Below are 25,864 nucleotides of genomic sequence, written 5' to 3'. Positions count from 1 at the left end.
CAGGGGTCAGTGGGGAAGGACAGACCGTTGCTCCCACCCTGGGACAGCTGCTGTGAAAGAGCCTGCAGAGCTGGTGATGCCTTCTGGAAGTTGGCTGCTCAGGGTAAGAACAACTCTGGGTTACACACTGGTGGCTGCATCAGCCCTGCCCTGCACGCAGGGCAGCCTGGATTTGCAGAGCATTAGGAGGAGGCAGTCACACCCTGCTCTGCTGCCAGCTTTCTCAGCTGCAACGCTGACACTGCCTTCTCTCTCTGTGGCCAAAGGACCCTTCCTGGCTGCTCAGCAGCTGCCTGCCCAGGGAGAAGCCCACCCTTCCACAGCTCCTGTCCCACCCCCCGTACCGTCATCTGTCTTGTCCAGGATGTTGAGGACGTCAGCCAGCTCCAAGGACAGCTCATCTGGCTGCTGGGCCACGTAGGGGTGGACACACTGGATCTGCGGGCAATCTGCAGGGGGACAGGGTGAGAGTGAGGGATGGACTGAGGCAGAAGCAGCTCAGGTAGGTGTAACTCTGTGAGCTCTGAGAATGTTTCCTCTGATTCGGTGAGAAACATCACTGAGGCCATGGGGTGAGGGAAGGCGCAATGGGGAGGAGTGCTGCAGGGAAGGGAGCTGGTCCTGCACAAGTCCCTGCACTGCTGCTCCACTGAGCAGCACAGAGGGGTGGAGAGTGCTGGTGCAGCCCACCCTGGGCTGCAAGGGAACAAAGTCAGAGCCAGGCCTGGAGACAAGTGGGTGAAAATGTAAGGGAAGCCCAGACAGAGGCTGGCTTCCAGAGGGCTCCAGCCTAGGGCTGGATGGGGAGATCAGCACAGAAGGGACGCTGAGTGGGGGTGAAAAGCTCCTGGACACCACACAGTGAATCTTACCAGAAAGTCTGGATGTAAATGAAACAAACTTGGTTCGCCGGTTTGGGGCCAGTGAAATCATCCAACGCTTCATCTCGCTCCTGGACAAGGGGGAGAATTGGAGGCCATGAGCAGGAGAAAGTCCTGGAGACACCACCTCTCCCCCCATTCCTGAGCTCCTGATGCTGCAGGCTGACCCTGCAGCCTTGCACGCAGCTCCTTGCAGGGCTCTTTGGATTCTCCTTGCAGCACCTGGCTTCTCATAGCCTTGTGAGGGGCCCACCTGTGCCCTCATCCTACCCCTGCAACTAGCTGTGCCCAGACATGAGGACAGCTCCTGGTGACAGCAAAGCCCAGCCAGGGCTCTAGCTGCAAGCTGCCACTGAACAGGCTGTCATTGCTGTGTGGGTTCAGAGCAGGGAAACACTGCGAGATCTGCAAAACAGATCCATCAGTGTCTCTTTGGAACCTACTTCCCTCTTCTTTGTTTGTTCAGTTTTCTGGTTTGTGCCTCATACTGGCCAGATCTCTCCTGCAGCTCTAAAACAGCAGCTTGTAGCAGTCCTGCATCGCTTCTCTGTACACCAGAGCTGTAGGCAAGCTGTGTGCTGGTTCTCACACTCCCTGTGGTCATCCTAGAGACGGAGCAGGTTGCAGAAGCACATAAATGCAAACACCTCCCTGAGCAAAGGCAACCCTGGCCTGATTTATCATCCTCTGCACAGCTCAGTCTCACAGACGTCAAATGTGCGTGTGCCCTGCATAATGTGACTGACATCTCTATTTTCAGTACAGCAAAGCTGCAGTCACATGCCTGGGAGGAAGGTGCAGCTGCTCGCTATGCTGGGGGCTCATCTCCCTCATCCTGGTGTTGCATTGTGCCAAGGGGATCAGCTGCACCCCCGGGCCTGCAGGATTGTGTGGTGGGGCTGCTCTCTGCCCAAGATGTCAAGAGCTGTCAAACAGCAAAGTAACATCAATCTGAAGGTGTGTGACCTGCAGTAGCTGTGAAACTGGTGGTGCATGTATACTTATATAACACCTCTAATTGCATAGAGCTGTGCCTAGAAAACTGTGAGCCTGCTAAGACTCGGGTCAATGAGAAAGTCAGGCCCTGAATTCCAAAACAATCATGCCTGTACAGCTGAATCATTTGCCCAGTATTGCTGGAGCTTGAAGCAAAAAGTTTGCAAGCTGAGAATACTGTATGTGGGGAGACGAGGAGGCCTGGAAAAGCAGAGGGGCTGCTGCAAGACTGGGATCGGCTGTGGATGGGGCTGAGGAAGAACCCTCTTCTCACACCCTCACCTACAACCGGCAGCCACTCTGCTTCACAGCTGGTCAGGCACGGCTCCCACCCCAGTGAGCGAGCCAGCTTCACTCATTCCTTCAAGTAAGAGAGACTGAAGGCAGCCTCACAGGCGTGATGTGCAGGGCCAGCTATGAAGGTCTAAGGCCAGCTGCAGCAGCGGCATCCCTGCCTGCCTGGTCCTGGTGAGCTGTAGGAGCTGCTCCCCATGCAGACAGGCCGCTGTCTTTGTGGAGGTGCAGGAGCGCGCGGCGCTGAGCCCGGTGCAGTGCTGGCACGGTACTCACTGCGACGATGCCTTCAGCATGTAACTGGCCTCCCGGTCATCAGCATTCTCCAGCAGCCTCAAGATGAAGACATTGGCCAAACTCTGCCCCTGGTCTTCTAACTCCTCCACCCGAAGAAGCCCCCGGGGCGCTGAGTCAAACACTTGGTACTTGTCTCTGGGAGAGGTTAAAGAGGAGATAAGGAAAAACTGCAAGCACGGCAAGACAGTGTGGCTTCATCCACTCAGATGTGTACCTGGGGACAGACCGAGCACCTCCGTATGGCGGGAGGAAAAGGGATGAGCAACGGCTATGAAACCCCACCGCAAGGCAAGAGATCCTCTCCTTGCTCAGCTTCCGTTGTCCCACGTGGCCTAAAACAAGTCGTTTGCTCTGTCTATGTGACCCGTGCACTGTGCTCCTTCAAAGGGGTCTGTGAGGCTCAATTCATTCCTATTTGTCAAGCACCTCCATGTTTTTTGGATACAAGCTGCCGCAGAAGCAAAACGTTTCCAGGCATGCAGACACTGCAGCGACACGTTGATAAGAAACAGGACTGCCGAGATGCTCCCTGCTGGTGAGTGCAGTTAATGCCACAAAGAACGTGCTGTTCTCTGGGCCCTGTTTGTGCTGCTGTATTCACTAGTCTCTAGCTGCACAAAACGCAGTCTTAAGCACCACAACATTCCTGAGGCAGGTTACATCATGTCAAACATAACTGCTAGCTGCAGGCATCAACTGACGCCCCTCCCTGCTGCTCATATTTTCTGGACTCTTTTCTTAGAAATGTAAGTGACTAAATGTGAGCTGTTCCTTCGGCGGTGATGAGTCAAAGCTCACTCCCTGGCAGAAAGGCAGGCCTCCTGGATCAGCCCCACCAGCTGCTGGAACTCACTGCCACCCCACAGGAACTGGCCAATACACATTTGCTTACCCTGCTGGGAGACATGTGTGAGCCCTGCTTGCCGTGAGGCTTCATCTGGAGAGAGCAGTGCTGCTCCCAAGCAGGCAGGGCTCACCGCCGGTGCTTACAAAGAACTCAGAGTGCCCACGCGCTACCTGAATTCTGCACTCACCCTGGAATTTGCCGGCAGATGACCAGCAGATCGTTGAAAAGGAACAGGTAGATTTCTCTGAAGAGTTTCTTGGTGCGCAGCGTCCGCGATGTCTTTGGGCCGTTCATTTGCTGCAGTTCCCCCTGCTTCAGCAGCCAGCGGGAGTGAGAGATGATGGGCACAGACTGGGAGCGAGACAAAGACAGCCGAGATCAGAAGAGCAACTTGGACTCAAGTGGTTAAGGTGCTGAAAGCAGTGGGAGATGCAGAAGGAAGTGAGTTTCCATCAGAATGACTCGCACTGCAGAGGATGGAGAGCTACACAGGGTGCAGCGTGCTCTGCCACCCAGCCCACGGCCCAGCACAGGGTGTCACTGCTATGGTGGAGACACAGCAGGGGCCCAACAAGCAAACAGTTGAGGACAGTGGTGCTGGAGTGCCAAGTGCTGGATTCAAACACCAGGCTACGCCCTGCAAACCCGATCCTGTCTCTGGCCCATCTGATGTCTCATCACCTGGGCTGAACCTTCCTGGACAGAGAGGCTGTCTTTAAAAACAGTTGGCTTTTTGGCTAAAAGAAAACATGCTAAATGAGTTCTCACTGGTTGGGTTGCTCAAGCAGCAACAACGGCACTTCTGTTAGAGCTTTACCACACACCAGGGCAGTGAGGCCCTGGCACTGCTGCCCAGAGAAGTGTGGCTGCCCCATCCCTGGAGGTGCTCAGAGCCAGGCTGGATGGAGCCTTGAGCAGCCTGAGCTGGTGGGGGGCAGCCAGCCCATGGCCAGGGCTGGGGCTGGGTGGGCTGTAAGGTCCCGGGTTTTGGTGGCCCTGCTAGGCAGGGGGGTTGGAACTACATGATCCTTGAGATCCCTTCCAACCCGGGTGATTCTGTGATTCTGTGATTCTGTCCCTTCTAACCCAAACCACTGTGTGGTTATCTCAAGAACCCCAGAACAAAGCATGTCTTATATTAGAAGAACAGTATGGTTTTGGTTAAACAATTGAAATACTGGAAATATCCCTTCCACCTTCACTTCTTCTCTGTGCTCACCACACATGCTGCAGTGCAGCCTTTCTTCCTGTGCCCTTGCACTGCTTATACCCCATGTCAGTGCCCAGGACAGCCTGCCCCACAGCTGAGTTGGCCCTGCCTGGCGTCACTGCTGCAGCTGGGGAGAGATGAAGGCAGCCTCGTGTCTACTGCAGCCCAGTGCCATCCTGCAGACTGTGATCTAAGTGGACCCAGAACAGATCATCAGCAGGTAATTAGAGCCTGTACTTAATGGATAAACACAAGGATGAATTACAAATTGTGAGATAGCCTTCATTTTGGTATTTTCCAGCTTTGAAGTGTTTTGCTTTTTAGCTTTAATCTCCCTGTAATATCATTTATAATGTAAAACAATAGCTGAAAGGTGACCTACATTTTGAAGTGAGGTGAGAGCCAGGCGGAGTGCTGGAGCAGGAGCTGCCCATGGCACACGGGCAGGCTGATGCCAGCACATCACCCCTGTGTGGGCACAGCACTCTGGCTCTGTGCCTGAGATCATACGCATCCAACTGCAAATGCAGTGCCTGCAGCAGTGCATCTCCTTCAAAAGTAGCAGCAGGACAGCGCGGGCAGCAGGGCACTGCCACAGCTAAATGGCACCGAAAGGGATGTGGCTGAGCTGTTACTACTGAATATGCACGTGCAGTGCCAGGATGCTGTTGGTTCACTGCCTCTGTGGGGGTGCTACCAACCCGTGCTCATACCTTGATCTTAAATTCCAGTTTCTTCTGGATGCTGATCATCTGCTCTGTTCGGCTCATCTTCCTGACTCCTTCATTGCATGCTTTCACCACCTGGCAAAAAGAGAAGAGAAAGGTTTGCTTTCAGTGGCCTAAGCAGCTAAGTGATGTCAAGCACAGAAAGGCCTGACCCTGAGGGGAAGAGCTACAACAGGAACTGACCAAGCCAGGCTCTTTCATCAGCAATGTGTCCACATGGGAAAGCGGAAAATAAACAACCAAACCCAAAAAAGCAGCACCCAGAAGATGCTGCAGCTGGAGGCTGAGTTGTCAGATGGCCGCATTCAGGTACCAGACAAGACAACATTAAGCAGCACTCCTGGCTGTGCAAGAAAGGGAACAGTTTGTTTATCAGATCCTGACACACCAAACATCTCCTCCTCCCCATTCCCAATGCTTGAAAACAGAGGAACACACACAGTATGATCTTCAAGAGGAGAACAAATCCGAAGATCCTCATTTCAAAGATGGAAGTGCTGTGGTTCTGCCAAGCAGCACCAGTTGCCCAATCTATGGGATGTCTCAGGGAGAGATGTTTGTGACAGGAAAAAAACCCCAAATACAACACGCAGGCACTGCCCTGTTACAGGAACTGTAACCTAGATGTCACTGCCTGTTTCATAAGGAACTGCTCTCTTGAGAACGTGTTAGGTAGAAAAATTATGTCGGAGAACAGGCACTGCTTCGTGCACTGCTTCTTTTACTGAAAATTCACCAGAGTATCAGCAACTGAAACCAAGATCTGCTTCTGCCCATCCAGGAAGATAATTATGGGAAAAATAGGCATCAAACGGCCACTGCTGTGATGCCAGCATCTAAACTTAAATGTCTACAGACAACTATGTAAAGACAGTTATGAAAGTGATGATGGGTCTCTGACAGATAAATACAAAAAGAGCATTTTTCCACCAGCAACCCACAGCAACGGCCTTCCTTGAGCTCTGAACCAGCGGACAACAACAGGCTGCCAGAAGCAAGGAAGGATTCTGGAAATATAAAGTACTGCACACTAATCATCATTGTTACGGCCTCTGTTTTTATCCTCAGTGATCTGCAGAGAGAACATTTCCTGGGATAGGTTAGAGCAAGTCCAATAGCCTAGTTTATTTTAATATCTCAGTCATAAGCTGCAGCTGGATCCTCAGGCGGATGTTTTAATGCAATTTCCAGCTTGAAATACTTAAAGTGAACTGCGGGATTCAAGAGAGAACTCCAAGCTCTTGAAGGCCAGGAAGAGAAGAGGATTCAACTCCTCAGTCCCTGCAGCAGCCTGCTTCGTCCACACAGCTGCCTGCAACCCCCCACCTCTCAAACATTAAGTCCAAAGGTGGGAATCAAAGGGACAACTTCAGGAGTGAACGCAGTCTGTATGTCTTTTTTGGGGTGAAACTGACAGTGATTTAATCTCAATGGCCTTCAGATAGGCTCATTCAAACTTACTGTTTCCAGCTCCTTATGCGCTTCCAGAGCAGTGGTTTCCCTCTCTGATTTCTCTTCCACTTTCTTCAAAATATTCTGCAGAGGAGCAAAAGCTGTGTTAACTCTGATCCCAGTGTGACAGCACAGAAGGGTCTTTGCTCTCCTTGGGGTTACTTCTGTCCATCAGGCTAATTGCAGGGAGGATGACAGAGCACAGATACTCTTACTTCTGAGTTTCTGTTTTTTGTTAAAGCCTGTTTCATCTGGCTACAACTGAATATCTGAAAAGTAATGCTACTGTTTTATAAAAGTGAAATAGCTGGACCTGCTGCTAACAGACAGTGCTACTGGCAAGCCAAGAGGTATAAGACTTTTTGGGATGGAGCTGTTTCCTCCTCCCGTAGATGCATGTCCTTCAGTGCAGTGATTAGAGGTGCAAAGGGGAAGGTGGCTGCCACATGCTGGCCCCAGACACCATGATGTGGCGTAGTACATGGCTTCGGGGTGGTTTTATTCTGAGACTGTACAGCAGCATCTTAACAATCAGGCAGCTGGTTACAGTATGGCTGCTGCCCCTTCTGAAGTTTCTCCTCAACTCTTTTGTTCAGCAAAACATGGCAAGTTCAGTGTGAATTTGGAAGTTTTCTCTCACTGACTGAACGCTTTTCCACAGCTGAGAATATTCAATTCTGTGGAAAGGCTTCAGCCAGCTCTAGGATTAATTGTGGCTGTATCTCATTTGCAACTGTTGAATAGAATCCCTGGAGTGATGCGGGCGACCTCTGGGCAATACAGAAGAGCAAAACTCTACCTGCACCAGAAGCTTGAGCCGAGTGATCCTTTGAAATGGCAGAATCAGGAAGGAAGAAAAGGATAAACCTCTGCACATGGGATCCAGCTCCAGCTGTGTGATCACCTCCCGGAAGGCTGGCTTGTCCTGGCTGAGGGGGAGAGAGACAGCGTGAGTGCTGCCCTGCCTGCACCTCTGCTGTGTGGGTGAGGACCCAGCAGCACGGACCCCAGAGACAGCATCTGCCTAACTTCTCCCGAGAGCAGAAAAGAAGGAAGGAGGAAACGGAATGCTTCTAGGTGTATTTTGGTTTAAATCCAGAACTATTTATAGCGTTGGGGGATGGAAAAAATAGACTTTTAATGTAGAAGCCATGGTAGTGCGTTCACATGTGTAGCACATCTAGCTCAGCAGCATACGCTGCACTGCGTGCGTAGGTGTGTGTGAATGGGGTGTGTGTCCAAGTAGTGAGTCAGAGGAATAATTATATATCTCTACACAGTTGGATCTCTGTGACAAGGTGGAATTCACACAGTCATAAGAATAAGGCAAGTCACAGAACTTGGCTACTCCTGGTTGCTGAGCTGGAGGATGGAAATCATTATCTGGCCTGAGAAGAGCACACGCCATCCCTGGACCTTCCCTGAGGGGAGCACAGTAGGTGAGTCCAAGCAGCCTCAGCAGCTGCAGCCAAAAGCCAGCACCTCCTGGCAATTCTGGGCCCGGCCCAGGGAGGACACACACAGCTGGAGCCACAGCTGGCAAGATCAGCACGGATGCAAAGACATCATTAACTGTGCAAAACCTATCTTCACTCCACGTAACTCAGAGCACTGTGACAGCACTCACTGTAAGTGCATCTCAGAGCTGCAGCAGGTGCCTGTATCACCGTGTCACTGCCACAACAGAATGGATCTGAGTGTGTCCAAAGTGGGAGCAACTGTGGAACATCTCAGGCTCCATGTTCACCAGAGTGCTGCAAAATTCCCTTTACTTTGTGCTCTCCCTCAGACAAAAAAAAAAAAAAATTAAGAAAAAGCTTCCCTCTAAATTCCTATCTCCCACAGCTGCTTTTCAAGCTCACCTAATCCAGATTATGTCTCTTTCAATTCCAAGTGTTTAGCTAATGACCCCAGACACGGCGTTTATACTGCTCACCTCTGACTCAAGGAAACCCTGCAGTACCCTTCTTTTGGGAAGAACAGTTGGCCAAGCTCAGCAGAGGTTGCTTAGAGTGTGTTGGGTTTATTTGTTGGGTTTTTTTGCCTCAAAAGCTGGAGAGCAGAGAAAGGAAAGGATTAGGGCTCATTACACTCCCCCCCAAACCAGCTGCTGCTACGGGGAGGAAACAGTGCAGTGCATGCAATGGGCTGTCCTGAAAGGATCCAGGACATGGTAACTGAAGAGAAATTAATTCTCCTGCTCAAAGACAGGCTTGTAGGGCAGTCTTTGTTTTGAGACGATAGAAGAGAATTCCTCCAAGACCAGAAGCCTGACTGAACTTGAAAAACACTGCAAAAATATGCTGGATTCTCTCCTCAGGCCTAGATAGCGCCTGTATTTATAATACCGGAATGTGATGAAAATGGCTTTTTTTTTTTTCTTTCCTTCAAGAAAATGTTGTTCTTCTGATAAGTTTTCCCAAGTGTGGGAAGGTTCAGCCTCGTTGGGAAGCTTAGGAAAAGCAGTGGCTGTTCTTGTCATCAAGGAGCTGCGTTGTAACCTCGGCCTTTCAGTCTCTTGCCTCTACTTGCAGTTTAAGAATGTGTATGTTTCACAAGTGCGTGTTCCCACATCCATCATAGCTACTTCCCACAGCTGGGAACTGCTGGCTCTGAACTCACTTGGTATGTTACTTGCCTACTCTGTCACCCCACCCTTACCCTTACTCTAAAGCCTTTTAATTGCATTAGTGAAGTGAGAAATCCTGTTTCTGTACCATTTAGCACTGTCCCAATTAGCAACATCCAACAGCTGAATCTATCGCCTATGCAATTTTAATACAGCATCAAGCACGGGAACTCACAGAAGCTGCTTGTAAGTTCTCTCCTGGTAGGTCTGGTTGGAGACATAGGTGATGTACACAGAGAAGTGATCAACTGTATGCTGGTACACAATATCGCACACATCCGAGATCACAATGTTCTCCTCAACCCGCCGCTCCAGGTCCAGCAGGAATCTAGATGAGAAAACCAGCACTCAGTTTAATTATCGCCTGCATGTCCAACACAATGCCCAGCTTCTGCCCCTGGGGCTGAAAGCAGTGAATGTGTCACTAAGCTTTTGGAAAAGACTGGGTAGCAGACTGCTTGCAGTCAGCTCTTGCATCCTCTGCACAAGCTCAGTTAACGAGATGCCACTCAACTGCCAAAACCCCAGCAGCAGTTGTCTTACCGCTCACTAACAGCCTTGACATCCAGGACGTTGGAGAAGAGGATGTGTGCCTCAGACTGATGTAAGATCTTTTTTAGACGCTCATTCTCCATGAAATGAGACACCAGTAGATTCAGACTCTTGCAGTACGAGGCTTCGGAAGTAACCAGCTCAAACATTGCCTGGGGAGGAACCCAGAAAAGGACATCAGCAGGTCTGTTCTACTGCTCATGCTCACATAGAAGCACTTCATAGGCTCTCCCCACCTCCCCAGTGCCACTGGGTCTGACCTGAGGCTGCCTCAGGTGCCCCTATGCCCCTCGTCACCATGCAGCACATCCCTCTCCCCTTTGGGCAGCTCCCTTAGGCAGCCCTCACACACCCTCCTTGTGACAGCACCAGCTTGTAGCTCTGCTCGCTGGGGCTCGTTGTGCTGTGCAGCAAGGCTTCATTGCACCATCAGTGCTCGTTTCAGAAAAACCATGGTGTGGGGATTGGCACAGGGCAAACCCAGCACACCACACACACTCCTTGGGGCAGGGCTAATACAAAAATACAGCTGTGGTACTCCAAGGCCCTGCGTGCTGCCCAAACCTAAGGAAATCCAGCTGTTGCTGCACAAGGGAGGCTGCATGATCAAGCCTGGCTGCACTGTTTCTGACACAGAAGCTCCTAATGATTACTGTAAGCTATAAACAATCTCCGAATTTCAGAACTTGCTTTTCCTGTGAAGGGAGAAGTCTTTGGCAAGCAACTTGCCTTCCTCAGGCCAGGGATGTGGTCTGGGGAAGCAGAAAGAGACATGGATGGTTTGATTTAGAGATAAATCTGAAGTTCATGAGCTGAGGATGTAAAGCCTTCTGCCTATAATCGTGCCACAGGGACAGTCTTCGCTTTCTCTCTGGGCTGTGTGCAGGTAGATAAAGCAAGTGATTATCGACACAAACACTGAATCCATTACTTTAAGTAAGATTAATTTAAGATTCTTGCATGAGCTTCGATGCAGCAGAAAATCATTAGCTCTTTCAGACATTTCTTGATGAAGGTGCATCCTGGGGCTGGGCCATGCTATCACTACAGAAAGGTTAACCTGTTGGTAGCAAAGTCTTCTTTCATTCCTCTTAAAGCTGCTTTGCCAATGCAGTCCCCCAGTGCCCACAGCTCCTCTGCTGCATGCTGGTGAGGAGGAGTGGGCCCTGAGCCCCACCAGCTCTGGGGCTGCATGAGCAATGCAGAGCCAAGCAAGCCCAAAGGAATAGAAAGTATGTACAGCATTTTTTTCTTGCTGTGCATGTGAAAAAGTATCTTCTAAATTAGCAGGGAGTGTGTCCTGTGAGCCGATTTGGTTGTTTGGTGGTGGCTGTTTTGTTTTTTTTTTCTTTTAAATCTTATTTTTAAAGAAATGATTTGAAACTTTCTGTTGATCAGGTTCTGGTCTTTTCTTGGAGTTGCTGCTCTCCATTGCAGAAGGACCTAAGGTACAGAGACTTGGATAACATTCCTGACACTGCTGCTGTGCAAGACCTGCAAGGATAGGAACAGCAAAGAGCTGCTGTCAGCTAAATCGGCATTTCCATTCTTTGTGGAGTTAGCAGCCTGGGAAATAATCCCAGTGAGCAGAAAGTCCAATGGAGCCCTAAGCAGGTGGCCCTGTCCTGCATCAGGGAAGGAGGTTGTGCCAGTGCAGCCCCAGAAAGGAGAGCGAGCAAAGGGTGCAGGTAGAAATGAATTCACTTTGTTGGTGTCTGTGGAACAGCTGGGGTTTAAGGAATACACAGATGTTTCATTTTCTTCAAGAACAGGTTCCCAATGAGACAAATGGACGAATGGGTGAGTCTCCTAAATACACCTCTTACAGGCTTACTTGTAGCTTTTTTGTTTTAATAACTGAGAGGAAAAGAAGAAATAGGTAAAGACACAACAAAGAATAGAACTGGGTCACTTAATCACGGAACGGTTGGGTTGGAAGGGATCTTACAGCCCACCCAGTCCAACCCCTGCCATAGGCTGGCTGCTTCCTCCAGCTCAGGCTGCCCAGGGCCCCATCCAGCCTGGCCCTGAGCACCTCCAGGGATGGGGCACCCACACTTCTCTGAGCAGCAGAGCCAGGGCCTCACCACCTTCTGAGAGAAAAAATTTCCTTCCAACATGTAATCTAAATCAGAGTCTTCTATTCCCTAGACTGGATGTCAGCTGGGATAAGCAGGTCCTTCAAAATCTCCCCAGGGCCAGGATCGAGGTGTGCCTCCCTGCTGCAGCCTTTCAGCCCTCTGACAACACTTCTGATCTCTGACCTCCCTTCTTGACCTGCAGCTACAAAAGTCCCCCATCTGCATGTCTGGAAAGGCCCATTTGTGTGTGTTTGCTGCCCACCACAATGTGAGCACCAGACCTGCATGGGCACATGCAGAGTGTAAGATGGACCAAAGAAACATTGAAATCCATGGTGATTTGCCAGTCCACAGGGTTCCGATTTAAAGGAGATTCCAGAGAAATAAAGATCATCTCCACTGATCAAGGCAAGCTTCTGGAAGTGTTTGCTACAGCATCTGCCAGGCACGGGTTTCTCAGGTTACTCTGGAGATGCAGCTGCTTCACTGCAGATCCAAAGTAGCCCGATGCTGACTATAAACAGCCCAGATTGCTGTATCTCATATTGGAACAAACTCCTAAACTGTGATATAGTGAAGAGATCTCTGCAGAATAACTGAACTCTGCTGGCCCTGAGCCCTTGCTAGATAAAGCAGCGTGAACTTCTGGCTTCAGAGTTGCAGAAATAATGAGAACATTTGAACTAGATGTCAACGGATGTAATGCTATCCTCTAGAGTCCAGTCTCAAACTGTCTCTTGGAAACATGACCAAAACTGTTCCATCAGTCCTCTGGGTCATTAACTTCATGAAATCTACTAGTTGTATAAAAGCTGTACTAATTGTTTTCATTGCTTCTATTTTGGCAGAGACTAAGAAAGGAAACAGGAAGCCTAAGGAAGAAGGAAATACAGAAGATAAAAAAGAAGAAAAAGGTCAGAGTCACCAGAGACAAGAGTAAGCAATGCTACAAGGTAAATCTCTGCTGTGACAAAATGGTGTTTTTTTGCACAGACTGCAAATAGCTGCTCCCAACAGCTCTGATCTTCTTGTAAACCACTACTTAATAGATCTAGCCTAGGAGGGATTTTGTTTCAATCTGATGCCATCGTATGGGCTGTGACCAGCCCTCAAACCTGGCTGTCCTCACGGGGCCATGTCTCCTCCAACTGCTAGACATGCAGCAAGGCCTAAGAGTTCTTTCAGGAGCGTAGCTCTGTTTCACAGCAAATTTAGAGGCTTGAAATCTAAAGTTTGCTCAAAGAAGGAACAGAAATAAAACTTTCCTGGACATTTGCATAGAAATTAAAGAGAAAGACTGCCTCCTAGTCCAACATGCTCTTACACGGAGAGAGCACCTCACTGCTGCACACTAAAGGGTCAAATCCTTCTTCTGCTTCAGCAAACATTTTCACAGCAGTTGCTCTCTGATCCAAATCCACGCTGTGCCATGAAGGTGCAGATGAGCCTGGCTACCTGACCTTCTAACACCAAAACGGCCACAATCCCCACCAAAAAAAGATCTGGCAAAGCCCATCTCAGCACAAACGGTTCAGCTCGGGGATGGAGAATATCATTCTACTCTGGTTTTGCTGTTGTTGTTTTTTACTCTGTAAACTGTTATGGCCAATCCCACCCAGCTCAGGGTCTCCTACAACACAAAGGATGAGTGTAGGAAAATCAATGCAGACAGCAAGTAGAGGAGGACAAAACAAATAACCTATATAGTAAGTCAAACAAGGACATACTGAAAGATAGAGATCTGACGTGGGAAGGAGGAGTAAATTAGAGCTTCTCCACAAACAGGCAGTACCAACATGCAATGTAAGGCTCGTGCTAGAAGGATACTAAATCAGGCTTCTTCCCCTGGCTACCTTTTCCAAGCCTTTGGGACTGAATATTCTGTAACCTCCACTCTATGTAACACAAGGAGCACATCCTCTATTTGGCCATTTGCTCCTTCTGCTACACCCGTGTTGCCTGTCCTTTTCCCCACACTGCCTCCATGTCAGAACCCACACAGTGCTTTTGGCTTGTCCTACTTTTTGCATCACTCTATTTTCTATATAGTTAAAAGAAGGTCCTCGGTGATTCATGTTTTGCTGTGTTTGATGCTCAACAGATGTCTGGATAATTAAAGCTCCCCTATGAATGATTTAATCATTTCTCATAATTATTCTAGTGGCACATAGTTTCTGTATATCCCTGACCCCTGCAGTCTGTCATTTGTTCTTTGTTTTTTTCCTCTTTTCCTGCATTTTCGCCCACATTTTGTGACACTTCCAGCTGTTTCTTTTCACGTTCCATTCCCCTGACATTGCCTTCAGATGAAAATGCTGATGTGGCTGATGCCACCACTGCCTGACTTCTGTTTGAGCTCCCAGGGCTAATGGGCCGTGCTGCAATCTTCTCTCCTGAAACTGCTGGGGGGTGGGAGGTGTTTTTTTCCCCCCTGAAATTCCATTTTCTGGGTCATTTGTAGCAATGGGGACAATGACAAAGAGCCTTTCACAAGAACTTCCAAACATCCATTGCTCTTTCAGCCCAGGTCCTTGTTTTGATGCTTGAAAAACAAATGTCTTGATTTTTACCTGGTATTGTGTTATCTTGCTGGTTTCTTGTATTGTGAATTCAACGCTGAATTCACTATAATCTCTTTAATTGTCTCAGTGATTTCTCCCACACTCGTTGTTTTCTGTGCTTGACTTTCCTCAAAAATCAAATTCTCCGCTCTATCTGCTCTGTGTTCAGCCAATTTCACAGCTTTCTGGCTTGCAGCAGTTTTGTAATCTCTTACTGTGCTAATCCAGAACAAACAGGAAGAAAATTTCAGCCCTGATAAAGTGACACGAGGGGAAAGCACAGCACTTCTATGAGGCAGCACTGTCCCATCTCCATCTGCTTTAATTCTGTTGTTATTTAAAGAGATAGAAGAAAATTTGGTGCTGGGCCTGGCAGTACAGGTATTTTTCCATACAATACCTATAGGTGATGAACGTAACCCCAGAGCAATGGCATCTTTTGAAATCTCTGATGCAAACTTTTAAGCTGATGTAAATGACTCTATTTAGAAGCAGAAAGAAGAGCTTGTAGTTTTATGGACGCCAGGTTGTGTTTGTAATGCTGGCAGTTACAAGAACTGTGTTTTTCCAGGTAAACAGAACAAATCTGATATGGAAATATCCATGGAAAAGCAACAAACCACTTCAGTTGCCTTCAGCCATACTCCAATCACACCACCAGTCTGTTCTGCCAGCCTGAACTACCCTGTTTAAGCACTGGGGGTGTAACTAACAGCCCTGCACATCACACCTTTGAGGATCAAGGGCTGAGTCTTTCCAAGTGCAACAGGGAAGCCACAGCTTCGGCCAGGACCAGGGTGGGACTGTGTGTACAGAAGTGATTCATAATTCTTGACTAAGCAAATCCAAGCAAGCTCAGGGGGAACTGGTCACACCCTGGGATGTTCTTCAGCATTTTGGGTTCAGCCACACGAGCCAGGGCAGAACAGACACAAAGGTGGGGAGAGCCCCAGAAGAGATCCTGGCACAGCAGAGCTCACAGGATCAGGCCTGTGAAGGTCCATACTGCAACACACACCACACTAAACAAGTTTTGTTTGCCTCTGCTGCTGGCTACGAACGCAGAGCAACGTGTAACAAAGAGCAATTATGCTCCCCATGCTATCAAAAATAGCAACCCGTTCTAAATTGTGTGACTGATGGTTTCTCTGACTGGGGCAGCTGCTCTCACCAGCTCCTTGTTAGATGTAGCCCTACAAATGATCGCCATATAGCTCTCAAGCCGTGATGTCAATGCAATGTATGGCTGAAATGCAAATATTCCTGCCAACATTTTTTACTGTTTTGCATAAGACTCTGAGTAACGGCATTTAAGAATCAGGAAGCTTAAAAATCTCCATCACTTTTCTTTCCAGTAATGCCATCATATTTAAAACAGATTGCAGTTAACTCTTCAAGGCTTCTAAGGTTTCTGGTGGATTAATTTGCACCGGAGACCCAAAGCTCTAAGGCAAGAATCTCTTTGCTAGCTCTCTCTTTCTCGAAAAAGGCTCCTAGCACAATCAAAAAAAGCAGAATAAGTTCTCTTTTGCCAAATAGATGTCCATCAACAATACAGTATACAGGATAATATCCTGTAATTTCAAAAAAAAAGTGAGTGGTGCTAAGCAGTGTGTCATAGGAAAACGCTTAGCAAAACAAGGCTCGTCTGCGACTGCTCTGAAGCTTACTGTTCTTAAATCTCAATCATTTGATTTAATTCACTCCAGCTCCTTTAGGCAGCAGCCCAGTTAAGAAACATTCCACTTTCTCAGTTTACCTCCTGCAGCTTGATCTCATCCGGCTGGAGGATGCTGAGGATCCCGCTGCTCTGGATCTCCGGCAGGTCCTGCCATAAGTTGAACCTGGAGTTGGAGTTCCTCAGCAAATTGAACTGTGGTGCAGCTTTGCTCTCGGGGGTACTTGCAGGCTCTGTCTCAGGTGGGGTTTCCTCACTGGGCGAACTCTCCTCAGGGTCTGTCTGTGAATCCTGCAGCCGCCTGGTTTCGATCTCCTGGCGCGTAGATTTATCTCGATACTCCTGATACAAGAGCCCTAGGAGGCAACACAACAGGTCTGAGAGGTTGCAGCTGAACAAAAGAACAGAAGAGTACTGTGGGAATGGAGGGCTGTGCTGCCCTGGCTCACCCCAGCAGGAATGAGGGACAGCCCTCTGCACTGAGACAAAAAGTCACGCAGGGTGCTCCTACTTCAACCAGCAGTGCAAGCCCCACATAGAAGCCATGCCCAAATCTGAAACATTGCTAACCATCTTCTATCCCAAACCGTGTGCTAACGGTCAGGTGAACCCACAACCAAGTGGGAGGAGTGAAAGAAGAATGCTTTGTTATTTACCAAGCTTTTAAATGTCTCTTTTAAGACCTTGATATTCTCTGCAGTATTCTTATGCTACAAGCCAGGAGGCTGGAAAGAAAGGTTTGCCCTGCTGGCTTTCTCGGGGTACAGATCAAAAGGTGTGTTTGTGTCTGGAGAAATAACACTGCATACGCTGAAACTGCTTCAAAGGACCAATTTGATGGCTATGAAAATCCCTAAGGAGAAAACAGTGAGCTGTTGTTAAAGTATTTAATAGGTGAAGCACTGGGACCATCACCAGTTTGCTTTGGTGTTGACTTTGCGGTTAGCATTGGACATGCTGCTCGACTTCTTTTTTCCTGCTCAGTTCCTATGATGACTGAAGATATTAATGTAAGGCTCAAAGTTACCTGAATGCCACTAAGAAAAGGCCGTGAGTTCACACAGCTTGCTGCACACCGACCTCACGAGGTGCCTTCTGCATTGCCATTGCTAGCTTCAGCAGCAGATGAACTTGCCCCAGCTCCCCCTTTCAACAGATAGCACCTGAAGGAATCCTGAAATTCCTTGGCTGCCTATAGAAAATCCTATCTCTCTTCTAAGACCTCCACGTTCCCATATCTCTAAGCCACCTGTAGGATCCAGAGTACTAATTGCTTGAACATGAAGTGCAATTTAGAGGCTATGAGAAGGCAGGAGAACACGAGCCTACTCTGAATCACTCTCCTCACTTACTCAAGTTGAAGAGAACACTTTACATCATCTCTCTTGGCTTATAGTCGAATCTCAGAAGTGTAAGACAAATGAATAAAGATAAAAATCCTTGATGTAAAAAAAACAACAGCAAAACCTACATAATTTATTTAGTCTTAATCATTAGGGATAAAAATCCACCCGGTCACACGAACTCATGATACTGGATCTCAAAAGCAGATCCCTTGCGTTGAGAGACAACTGGGTCAGGAGTTTGTCTAGGGAGGGCAGAAATGTCTCTGTCACTGCCTGATACATCTCTGGAGCAGTTTTCCCAAGGCTCTGTTCCAGTAGCTGTTAACACTATTCCAGAAATATGCTGGGGAAAAGCACAGGCACAAGGAGAGCAGTACTGCAGCCTGCGGGTGTATCCTGGTAGCTGTTCTCCCTGGAAAGATGCTCAGCGCCAGATTAAAATAGCAATAAGGGTAGCTGTGCCTAGGAAACCATACAGTCTTCTCTTACCATCCTACACAGTAACCAGAGAGAAGAGACTTCTCCTGAAGTTTTGCATCCTGCTGCTGCTTATATAATTTCTCTCTGCGTCAAGTAAGCTTATTTGGCTTTCCTAAGCATTTCTGCCTGCTAATCAACCCCAGTGAGGATGCTGAGGGTGTGGAGGGGTGGAAAGGCTCCTTCTGGGTGGAAAGGCTCCTTGAGGGACGGAGAGCCTGCTGAATCTGAGCAGTGTTTGGCCGTGCTGCTCTGCGAGCACAGTGGGGCACGGGGTGCTTGCTGCCCCAGCGAGCTGCAACGGGAGCAGGACGTGGGAAATAAAAGCCTGAAGCAAATGCTTGTCAAGGGAAAACATGCTTAGAAAATGGAGCATAATCTATTCTATTCTTACTGCAGATAATTATACCCGGTCGCACAACCATGTTGTGTTGGTGGCTCTGCACTGCATGTCTGAGACAACCAGGGATATTCTGTATTTGTGTAAGGGTGATTCAGTCTCCTTTGCACAGGGCTGGAGAGCAGTCCTTTAAATAAAAAAATCCTTGTGACAATCGTTTTTCATCGTTTGCAAGGAATTAAAATCCAGATGATGAAACCTGACCTTGTTTCCAGGTCTCTCGACTGAACAAGCAAGAAGGGAAGACCCATGGAGCCTTCAGTTGCAGGCAATGAATGTTTAGACACAGGAAGATCTGACTGACCACAGGCATCCACCAACAGAACTCGTTTGGAAACACCACTGAGGTACACATTTTAAGCACAAGCAGCAATACTGGGAAGAAACAAAAGGGTGATACCAGGAGAAAGACAAAACACAGGCAGATGTTTATGTAGGAAATGGGTGGGAAGAAACAAAGAGCTGCAACCAGTCAAAAAGCACAACGTATATGATAATTTAGTGAATGCTTATATTTAGAGCAAGCATGGAATGTCAGAGACCTGTAAAAGCTCCATCCATTGCTTAATGTCCCCACTAGCACTGGCTGAAGGGTGAGCAGGTGGTCAGAGTGTGGGTTTGGTGCTGCCTGGTGACTCCAGTGGTTGAGGCTATTCTGCACAAGGGGTGTTTACATAGTTTGTAAACATGTTATTAGACCTTCCCACTGTGTTCACTCTATTTCATTTTCCTCCCTTCCCAGCTCCCTCAAACACTGGGAAGGGAATTGAAACGCTGGTTACTAATTGTGGAAAATGCTCGCCTTAGAGAGTTTGCAGCGCTCTTAAACTAAACGTTATTGCACTGAAAGCTGTGTAAAAATCTCAGGGGGTCCAGAGACGTTTTCTGAAATTCTCTGCTCCAGTTTCAGGCAAAAAGTCCATCAGTGCCTCAAAGGCAGGAGGGAGGTAGGCAGCAGTGTGCTGCAGCCATTGGGAATGACCTGCCTGCTGGAGATTAGTGTAGCACCTCTGGCTGTCAGACCCTGCCTCCTTCCTTCACGATGCTACACACCCGTGTGCAGTTAAATGGATGCATGCAGAGCTATCGCACAGCATCCTCCGATTGGCAGCATGTAAAAATATACATGAATGGAGCAACGAGGTTGCTTTGAAGTCCTGGCAGCTTCAGTATTTTTGTCACGCCTCTCAGCAGCCCAGTCCCTTAAACTGAAGATATACTGGCAAATCTGCCTTGGGACAAGAGTTCCTACACAGCCACGAGAAAGTAACAGATCTAACAACGTGCAGAATTGATCACTGCCTTCCTCAAAAAGCTCAGCGCTCCTCTGCTCAGTCAGACAGCCCTACAGGTTCCAGTGTCTCGCACTGTCACTTCCCGAGATGAAACGAGCCATCCTCCCCTCCTCAGCCTCCCACATAACCCCGGCTCTCCCTCCGCACGGCAGAAATGACGGCTCTGCCGAGGGACGGCGGGCAGCGTGTGCCGCTCCGCTCCGTCATGCCGCCCGGCCGCTCGCTCAGTAGCGCGGTCTGACGCCTTTCCGAGCGTGCAGAATCAGATTTTTGCAGGAAGTTCGCTGTCGCCCTAACGATCGACTGCCTCGTAATTACCAAAAGCGATCTCAGTTTGAGGAACGGAGCAACAGCGTCCTGACACCTGCGGGGCAGCGCGAGGCACCAAGTGACGGTGTAAGGGCGCTGCTGAAGGCACAGCTCCGTTCCTAAAGCCGACGGCGGAGGTTTCCCAGCAGAGAAGGCGATCGGGGCTCGCGCACCTCGGCCCGACGCCGTCCCGGCACTCCGCCGGGCTCAGCGCTGCGCCGGGATCGCTCCCCGCGGCTCCGCTCGCAGCTCGGACGGTTCGGGCGGGCCGACCGCTTACCGATGTGCTCGATGAGGTTCCTCCACGAGTCGGCCGTCATAGGGTGGGCGGGCGGCGACGCCTCGGCGGCGGTGGGGCTGTCCTCGGCGGCCGCGGGGGGATTCCTGCGGGAAGCGAAGGAGCTTCAGGCGGGGCGGCGGCGCGGGGCGGCCCCTCAGCCCCGGGCGCGGACCCCCCGCTCTCCCGTCCCCTCCCCGTCCGTCCCTCTCTCACCTGCCGGGCTGTCCCGCAGAGCCGTCCTGGTCGAGGGCGCAGGCGGCGCTGAGCGCCGCGGCCAGCAGTTCCATGGCCGGCGGCGGCAGGCGGCTGCCGAGCAGCTCCGGCGGTAGCGGCGGCGGCGCGGGGCTGGGGGAGCCCGGGAGGTTGCCACGGTAACGGGGGTAGGAAGGCAGCAGCCTGCGTGGGAAGGAGAGGGGAGCTGAGGCCGCCCCCAAAGCCCCCAGAGCCCTCACAGCCTCCCCCGGCCCCTCGGAGCCTCTCCTCGGACCCCCCTCAGCCGTCCCCGGGGCTCTCTTCCCCCGAATCCCTCAGACCCTCCCCCCCCCAAGCTGTCTGCGGGGCCGCGCTCTCCAAAATCTGCTCGGAGCCCCTCGGGCTCCCCGCGGGTTCTCCTCACAGAGCCCTCTCAGATCCCTCCCTACCGGCTCCTACCAGCACCTTCCGAGCACCGCCTGCCCGTCGCGGCCGCTCTTTGCGTTCCCGAACCCCCCTCGAGCTCCGCTCAGCGCCGCCAAACCCCCCGTCACCCCCGCAGGGACCCTCAGAGCCCCTGCGGCCCCTCCCAGCCTCCCCCCTCAGATCCCCTACACGGCCTTCGGAGCCCCCCACGAAGAACCTCTGAGAGCCTCGAAAATCCCTCCAAAGCCCCCCACAGACCCCTCCCGTTCTCCCCTTTTACCCCCGCAGCCCCGCCGTGCCGTACCCCCGGCCTCCCACCACCTTTTGCCCGCAGAGACCTCCTCGCCCTCCCGCCCCGCCGGCTCCGCTCCGGCGCAGGTCCCTCCTCCGCCGGGAGGCTGACTGCCTCCTCCCCAAGGGCCCCCCCAGTGGCAGTCCCTGCCCCGAGGGCTCTGCGGGCACCCTTACCTCCATCCCCTGCTTTCCCGCAGAGAGGCTTCTTCCTCAAACGCAGGAATGCCCCCTCTCCATCCCCCCGCTCCCAGCAAGCAGCCTCCCGCGCAGCACCCACGCACCGCAGCCCACCCTGCGCCCACCCCGTGGAGCCCTGCCTGCCGCTGACCTCTCACCTCCCTGAAGCCGTCTGTGCCTATGTGCGACCGGCGCCGGCTCGGTGGGAGGATAGGGGGTGGGAGAGGGGAGCTTTCCTGAACCGCTTCCAGATCTGGAGCGGATGGTGCATTTCTTCTCTGGGAGTGACACCCCGATATGGAGGGATGTAACGTGCAGGCTCAGCCTAAGCCCTGCTGCCAAGCTGCCTCCCTGCTTTGCCTCCTGCCCTGCTTGTTTCCTCCGGCTGGCTTTGCATCTCCCCAGTCATCCCCCCCATCTTAGCGTCGCTATTTCCATAAGGATATATTTTCTCATTTAGGCAGTATCTCAGTAACGAGCTCTATCTCTCCGTTCAGGTAATTGTTTCTCCGCCTCGGGGATAAATCCTCTGGAGCTCTGAAGCACGGCTGCACCCTGGGTTGCTCGCAGTGCTTGCGGACAGCTTGAGTGCAGCTCTGCCCTCCACCTTAGTAACCCCCCAGCAAAAACGTCATCTGCACCACACTGCAACTGAGTTAACCGTCAGAAAACGCTCAGCTATGCCTCCCGTGCTCACTTTCTCCCCATTGCATATAAAGCCATGCTTTATTCTGTAAGCAGAACTGCAGTTTGTGCGGCGGCATAAAATCCCTTTGTCGGGCTGTATATGAGAAATGGTTTCCTTTTTATCATTTTTATATTGTGTTTACTAAGTGATGTATCTAGCCAGCACGTGACTGTACCTTTAGGAAAAAAAACTCCCTCAGCTCGTGAGAACTAGATCTGGTGTGCTGGAAGCGCTCAGTCCTTGGGTCATTAAGGAGGCAGAAGTGTCTGTGGGGGGAGTCCAGGCTCAGATAAAACCATCAGCCCAATCCCGGGCTGGAGGTCAGAGGAACCACACAACTGATGGAAAAATCGGGGTCTTGTCAGAGAGAGCCTGAAGCTCTGGCTAATGATTGCTGTTTTGGGATCTTGCTGCCAGGGAACATGGTCAGGGGTCTCGGGAAGTGGGTGGCATGCTGAGAGCTCCTTTCTTAGTCAAGGGTAGGCAGGACATTAATTGCACCAACCACCTTTGTTATGCTGAATTTTGGAAATACAGGGATGCTGTTTGCTAAGGAAGGACCGAGAGCAGCGAGGAGTTCTCTAGTATGCAATGGGAAGCCAGTGCAGGTGCTGTCACTAATGCTACACTGCTGGAACGAATACATGTCCTGGGACAAATTTGGGATGTAACTACTAAAAAAAAAAGTCTCAGAAACATGCATTGAGAGGTTAACAAATTGCACCTCCTCGTACTGCTTCCCTCTCAGGGGTTAAATCCACTGCAGTTTGGAATGAAAAAAACGTCTGGGTAATGGCAAGAGAAACGTTAGAAAACAGAAAGTGCCTTCTAAGGATCTCTTTTAAGGATCCCTCCTAAAGATCCCTTCTAAGGATCCCACCTGGAAAACGTTGCTAAAGTAATAATGACAATAAGAACGCTGGAAGCTGTGATGGGGTGAGAACACAGCCAGGAGTGAAATGCCCCCCCTGGCCATGAGAAGCCACAGCTTCTCTTTTTCCATCAGAAATCTATTCCTCCATGTGGCAGCAACTAATCGCCTCCTTTCCCTTCCTTTAGAACTTTTCCTTCGTTTTTCCTTCCCAAGCAATTGTAGCTTGGGTTTTCTGAAGTCTTGCTCTTTCTTTATACCACAGCCCCACCGCTTCGAGTTGCTGTGCAGAGAAATGCTTGCTCTCGCAAGTGAGGTGACAGAGTGCTCCCAGCACTCTGAGGCTGGACTAAAAAAGATTAGTGAGAAGTGGATATTTTTGTCCTGCAAAATAACTGAGGTTTTCTAAAGCTTTCCAAATTTGTCGTGAAGAATGAAGGAAGGCAAACAAGTGATTCACTGCAGCCCATTGGAGCTTCCAAGTGAGAGCCATTCCTTCACAGGCTGGGCCCAGATCTGCTCCTGGAGCTGCTCCCCTCTTGGTGAGCTGATTTGGGCATCTAAACTAGTAGAAAAATACGTGATTATTTTTTAGAACTAGCTTTGTGTCTGTTTGACCATTGAACTGCCTCACCACAGGGTCAGCTTGCTGAGTGCCAGCACTGCAGAGGTGGCAGACACACAGATGGATGGCAGGACCCAGGCAGTGCCACCTCGGATCTTCTTCCACTGCCATGGAACTGCAGGCTCAGGCAACAGTGCCCTCTCCTCCTGATCTCAGCCATCCAGGTAGCACTTTGGAAGAGGTTTTTTTTTTGTCTGTCTCACTATATGAACAATGAATTCTCTCAGGAATTCCTAGGTTCCCAAAGCACACGAGTGCTGGAAATTGTCCTTGTGGCCTCATAATGTTGCTCATGCTCTGGTGCCGTGAATCATGACCATGGTTGGTGAAGGAGAGTGGGTTTGGGCTTGCATTCATTGTGCAAAGGAAGAAGGGGGATTTGGTAGTTCTGAGCTTCAAGTGCAGGCTGATCTTGTCCATTGCTGCATTAAAAGCCTGATAATTAGTGTGAGCTTGTAATTAGTTTGTTTTATCAAATTCATATAATTACTTAAGCTATGGTTGGGGGACGAAGTTCCAGGCTTGGTCTGTGTGGTCAGCTGCAAATCAACCTTTCCAATGTTCTTATGTTTGTCTGAATTCAAAAGCAGTCCTTAGAATAAAGCTGTGCAAGGAGTTGGTTTTCCAACAACACTGAAATGCAGGATTTTGTTTTTGTTGTCTTACAGCAGTTTTTAGAACTCAACTCTCAGGAACTAAAAATGAGAAGATGCGACCCAGCATATCTTATTCATGAAACATTCCCCAAACCCTTGAGGCAGTGGGAGTTTCACACCAAGAAAGGCCACGAGATGAAGTAAGAAGCTCTGTTTTAATCTGAGCTAACCAAATCCGCAGAGAAGTGTGAAGTTATTAATAGATTCAAATAACGTTACACCTAGTAAAATGTATTTTCATACTTCAGGTTCATTCAGATTTTCTTTCTGCTCACGTGTGGTTTTTTAGTAGTGCTTTTGACAACAAATTGCAAAAATGCCATTTTTATTCCTTTTTTTTTTTTTTTTTTTTTGACAGAGAGATAAGTGGAACTCCTCATCCCTAATATTTTTAGATTATAAAGGCCAAGGGCACATCTGTTCTCCTGAGCCTCCTTAAGCTTTCACCAAAATACCTTAATTAAATCTGTTGGGGCTGGCAGTCTTACTGACGACTAAAAATGTTCAGAACTTCCTACGATGAGATCTTTACCTGCCTATAACCTTTTGATGCTCAGAATCACTAGGACTCCTTACTTGCTGACCATCTGCCATAGGCTGCTGCTACTTTCTTTTAAAAAAGGGGCTCAACAGCTTCTTAGGTTAAGGAAGATATAATTTGATGCTGTTAAAAGAAAACAGAAATCCTGTCTTTTTATCCTCTGAGAAGCTTTGGCTTCTCTTGAAATGTGGGTTGAAATTTGGGCTTTTCCAGGGCTTTATCTTTGTCTGACCTGTGAAAATCCATAGGGATTACAGGCTATTTTGCACTCTATCCAATACACACAAACTAGAGACTTGGATTTTAGCATCTAAAATTCCCTGAGCTGCTGCCCGTGGAGGGAACAGGTGCCCTGTCCAGGGCTGAGACAAACATCTCTGATTCTGCAGCGGTAGAAATGGCCTGGTGCAGTTCTAGGCACTACAAATAAAGGCTGCTCCTCCTGTACCCTCAGTGCTCCTCGTGCTGGGTCTGAGCAGCACAACGAGACAACTGTTTGGCTGAAAAGCAGAAGGAAGAGGACCCAAGCATGGAAAGGGAACAGTCTGCTTCTGGACTGTTCCTCTGCTACGAAGGGAGGAACTGCCCACAGCTGGGTGCTTCAGGAAGCGGTGAGTTGGAGAGGGCTGCAGAATGCAGGTGTGAGGATGAGAGACTAAGATTGTATGCAGAGCAAAAGAGTGATGGGCCTGGGGAATGTCAGGACACAGAGATGTGGGCTGCAGAGGGGAAGAAGAGGGAGTAACACATGTGGGAAACATTAGCCTGAGGAGATCAGGTGGAGAATCACAAGTTGGGGTTGGTTGAGGATCAGGGTATGTTTAAAAGAAGTGCTGGGAGAGCTGGAGAGTAGAGTCTGAATGCTGTGTGATGAAACCATGGCTTGGCTGAAGGAGCTGAAGAACAGAGACTGGATGGAATAGGTGGGCAAACTGGGATTAGGTTCTCCATTGGCTGCAGGCTGGAAGCATTTCTAGGTAGGATTGTAAATGCTACGGTTCTGTGAAATCTGAGATTTTGGTGCTAATAACATTTAGTGTCTAAAATGGGTATTGTACAGACAAAAATGATTATTTTTTAG

At 49.6% G+C, this 25,864-nt stretch overlaps 2 protein-coding genes across 6 annotated transcripts in view; one reads left to right on the top strand and one right to left on the bottom strand.

Moving 5' to 3' along the window:
- Positions 1–25,864, bottom strand: part of NGEF (neuronal guanine nucleotide exchange factor) — a 45,769-nt gene that overhangs the window by 2,217 nt on the left and 17,688 nt on the right. Inside the window, exons 1-13 of one of the 2 annotated variants that reach the window (XM_052687389.1) lie at positions 21,561–23,148; positions 20,527–20,709; positions 20,314–20,417; positions 16,288–16,562; positions 9,878–10,038; positions 9,510–9,662; positions 7,505–7,634; positions 6,715–6,789; positions 5,239–5,328; positions 3,503–3,666; positions 2,448–2,603; positions 873–952; positions 345–449 (exon numbers count right to left, since the gene is read on the bottom strand). In XM_052687389.1, coding sequence (XP_052543349.1) covers positions 345–449; positions 873–952; positions 2,448–2,603; positions 3,503–3,666; positions 5,239–5,328; positions 6,715–6,789; positions 7,505–7,634; positions 9,510–9,662; positions 9,878–10,038; positions 16,288–16,562; positions 20,314–20,417; positions 20,527–20,600 — 1,567 coding nt within the window. In that variant the 5' untranslated portion in view covers positions 20,601–20,709; positions 21,561–23,148. Of the gene's footprint in view, positions 1–344; positions 450–872; positions 953–2,447; positions 2,604–3,502; positions 3,667–5,238; positions 5,329–6,714; positions 6,790–7,504; positions 7,635–9,509; positions 9,663–9,877; positions 10,039–16,287; positions 16,563–20,313; positions 20,418–20,526; positions 20,710–21,560; positions 23,149–25,864 lie in introns of those variants that run through there. The other variant, XM_052687388.1, reaches the window with a different exon arrangement.
- Positions 23,200–25,864, top strand: part of NEU2 (neuraminidase 2) — a 31,130-nt gene continuing 28,465 nt past the window's right edge. For 3 of the 4 annotated variants that reach the window (XM_052687425.1, XM_052687422.1, XM_052687423.1), the window contains exons 1-4: positions 23,200–23,503; positions 23,601–23,750; positions 24,255–24,382; positions 25,238–25,394. The gene's annotated coding sequence lies outside the window, so the exon portion shown is untranslated. Of the gene's footprint in view, positions 23,504–23,600; positions 23,751–24,254; positions 24,383–25,237; positions 25,395–25,563; positions 25,707–25,864 lie in introns of those variants that run through there. The other variant, XM_052687426.1, reaches the window with a different exon arrangement.

Source organism: Tympanuchus pallidicinctus, unplaced genomic scaffold (genome assembly GCF_026119805.1).
Source record: "Tympanuchus pallidicinctus isolate F22 unplaced genomic scaffold, pur_lepc_1.0 scaffold22, whole genome shotgun sequence".
In the NCBI taxonomy this organism is placed as follows: domain Eukaryota; kingdom Metazoa; phylum Chordata; class Aves; order Galliformes; family Phasianidae; genus Tympanuchus; species Tympanuchus pallidicinctus.
This window is presented reverse-complemented; position numbering and strand designations above follow the sequence as displayed.